Source organism: Egretta garzetta, unplaced genomic scaffold (assembly GCF_000687185.1).
Source record: "Egretta garzetta isolate BGI_Z169 unplaced genomic scaffold, ASM68718v1 scaffold740, whole genome shotgun sequence".
Lineage (NCBI taxonomy): Eukaryota > Metazoa > Chordata > Aves > Pelecaniformes > Ardeidae > Egretta > Egretta garzetta.
Genome location: NW_009258397.1, coordinates 3,104 through 4,697, shown reverse-complemented (window position 1 = coordinate 4,697; position 1,594 = coordinate 3,104). Strand labels below are relative to the sequence as shown.

The 1,594-nt window shown below is 54.9% G+C and overlaps 1 protein-coding gene across 1 annotated transcript in view; it reads right to left on the bottom strand.

The window, feature by feature from the left end:
• The window catches only part of LOC104129726 (maltase-glucoamylase, intestinal), a gene marked incomplete at its 5' end in the record, with an annotated part of 53,605 nt that overhangs the window by 49,471 nt on the left and 2,540 nt on the right, over positions 1-1,594 (bottom strand). Inside the window, 1 exon segment of the mRNA XM_035898259.1 lies at positions 602-773. Coding sequence (XP_035754152.1) covers positions 602-773 — 172 coding nt within the window.

The window sequence follows — 1,594 nt, the reverse complement described above, 5'->3', positions numbered from 1 at the left end:
TGGAACCTCTTCTGCTTCAGGTTGTGCCCATGGCCCCTTGTCCTGGCGCTGGGCACCACTGAGAAGAGTCTGGCTCCGTCCTCGTGACCCCCACCCTTGAGATATTTGTAGGTGTTGATGAGATCCCCTCTCAGCCTTCTCTTCTCCAGGCTGAACAAGCCCAGCTCCCTCAGCCTTTCCTCACAGGGCAGATGCTCCATTCCCCTCATCATCTTTGTTGCTCTCCTTTGGGCTCTCCCCAGTAGGTCCTCATCCTCCTCAAACTGGGGAGCCCAGAACTGGACCCAGTCCTCCAGGTGGTGTCTCCCCAGGGCAGAGCAGAGGGGAAGAAGAACCTCCCTCGCCCTGCTGGCCACTCTCCTCTTGATGTACCCCAGGATGCCATTGGCCTTCTTGGCCACCAGGGCACGCTGCTGGCTCATGGCCCCCTTGTCGTCCATCAGGACTCCCAAGTTCTTCTCAGCAGGGCTGCTCTCCATCCCTTCATCCTGCAGCCTGTATTGATCCCGGGGGTTGCCCCCACCCAGCTGCAGGACCTTGCCCCTGGACTTGTTGAACCTCATGAGGTTCACAGGAAGAACGCAATGAATCCGGTGCTTACCCCGGAAGGAGCCGTGTCCCTGCTAAACATGGGCCAGGTTTTCCAGTTGACGTCGTGCCGGTATCGCCTGTGCACGTGCTCGCCCACCCCGTAGATGTTGCTGCTGGGGAGCTTGATGGAGAGCTGCAGGAACTGCTGGGCATAGACCAGCGGGCCGATGCTGGTGTTGAACCTGGCAAGAGGGTAAACGTCACATAAACATGGGGGAGGAGGGGGAGAAACATGGACGGTTGGATCGGCCGGGGCAGCCATTTCACCCCCCCCCACCACAAAAAAAAAAACACCAAAAAAGCCGTTATTTATGAACGCATTTGCATCACAGGCTGCAATTAATTTTGTCACAAGCATCTCAGAATTTTGCCCGAAGTGGTCACGTTGCACATTGCAGTAAAAATACTGGGATTTCTTCATAATAATTCATTAATTTTGACTTTTTTTTTTTTATTAAAAAGGTAAAACGCAACATTTTTTTATTCTTTTTATCCAAATGAACAGGAAAATTTCAGCGCTCTTCTAGAGCGCCACTTCAGACGGCTCCCTCTGAAGTCAATCCTCCAGTTAAACCAGTCCTAGAATCACAGAATCACGGGATCGTTTGGGTTGGAGAAGCCCTTTCAGATCATCAAGCCCAGGATGTCATCCAAAGAGACTTGGCCAAGCTGGAGAGGCAGGGTCATGTGGACCTCATGAGGTTCAACAAGGCCAAGGTCAAGGTCCTGCTCCTGGGTTGGGGCAACCCCCAGTATCCATCCAGGCTGGGGGATGAAGGGATGGAGAGCAGCCCTGCCCAGAGGGACTTGGGGCTGGTGGGGGATGAAAAGCTGGCCATGAGCTGGCCATGGGCACTGGCAGCCCAGAAGGCCAACCCTACCCTGGGCTGCATCAAGAGAAGTGTGGCCAGTGTCAAGGGAGGGGATTCTGCCCCTCTGCTCTGCTCTGGGGAGACCTCCCCTGGAGCCCTGCATCCAGCTCTGGAGCCCTCAGCACAAGGAG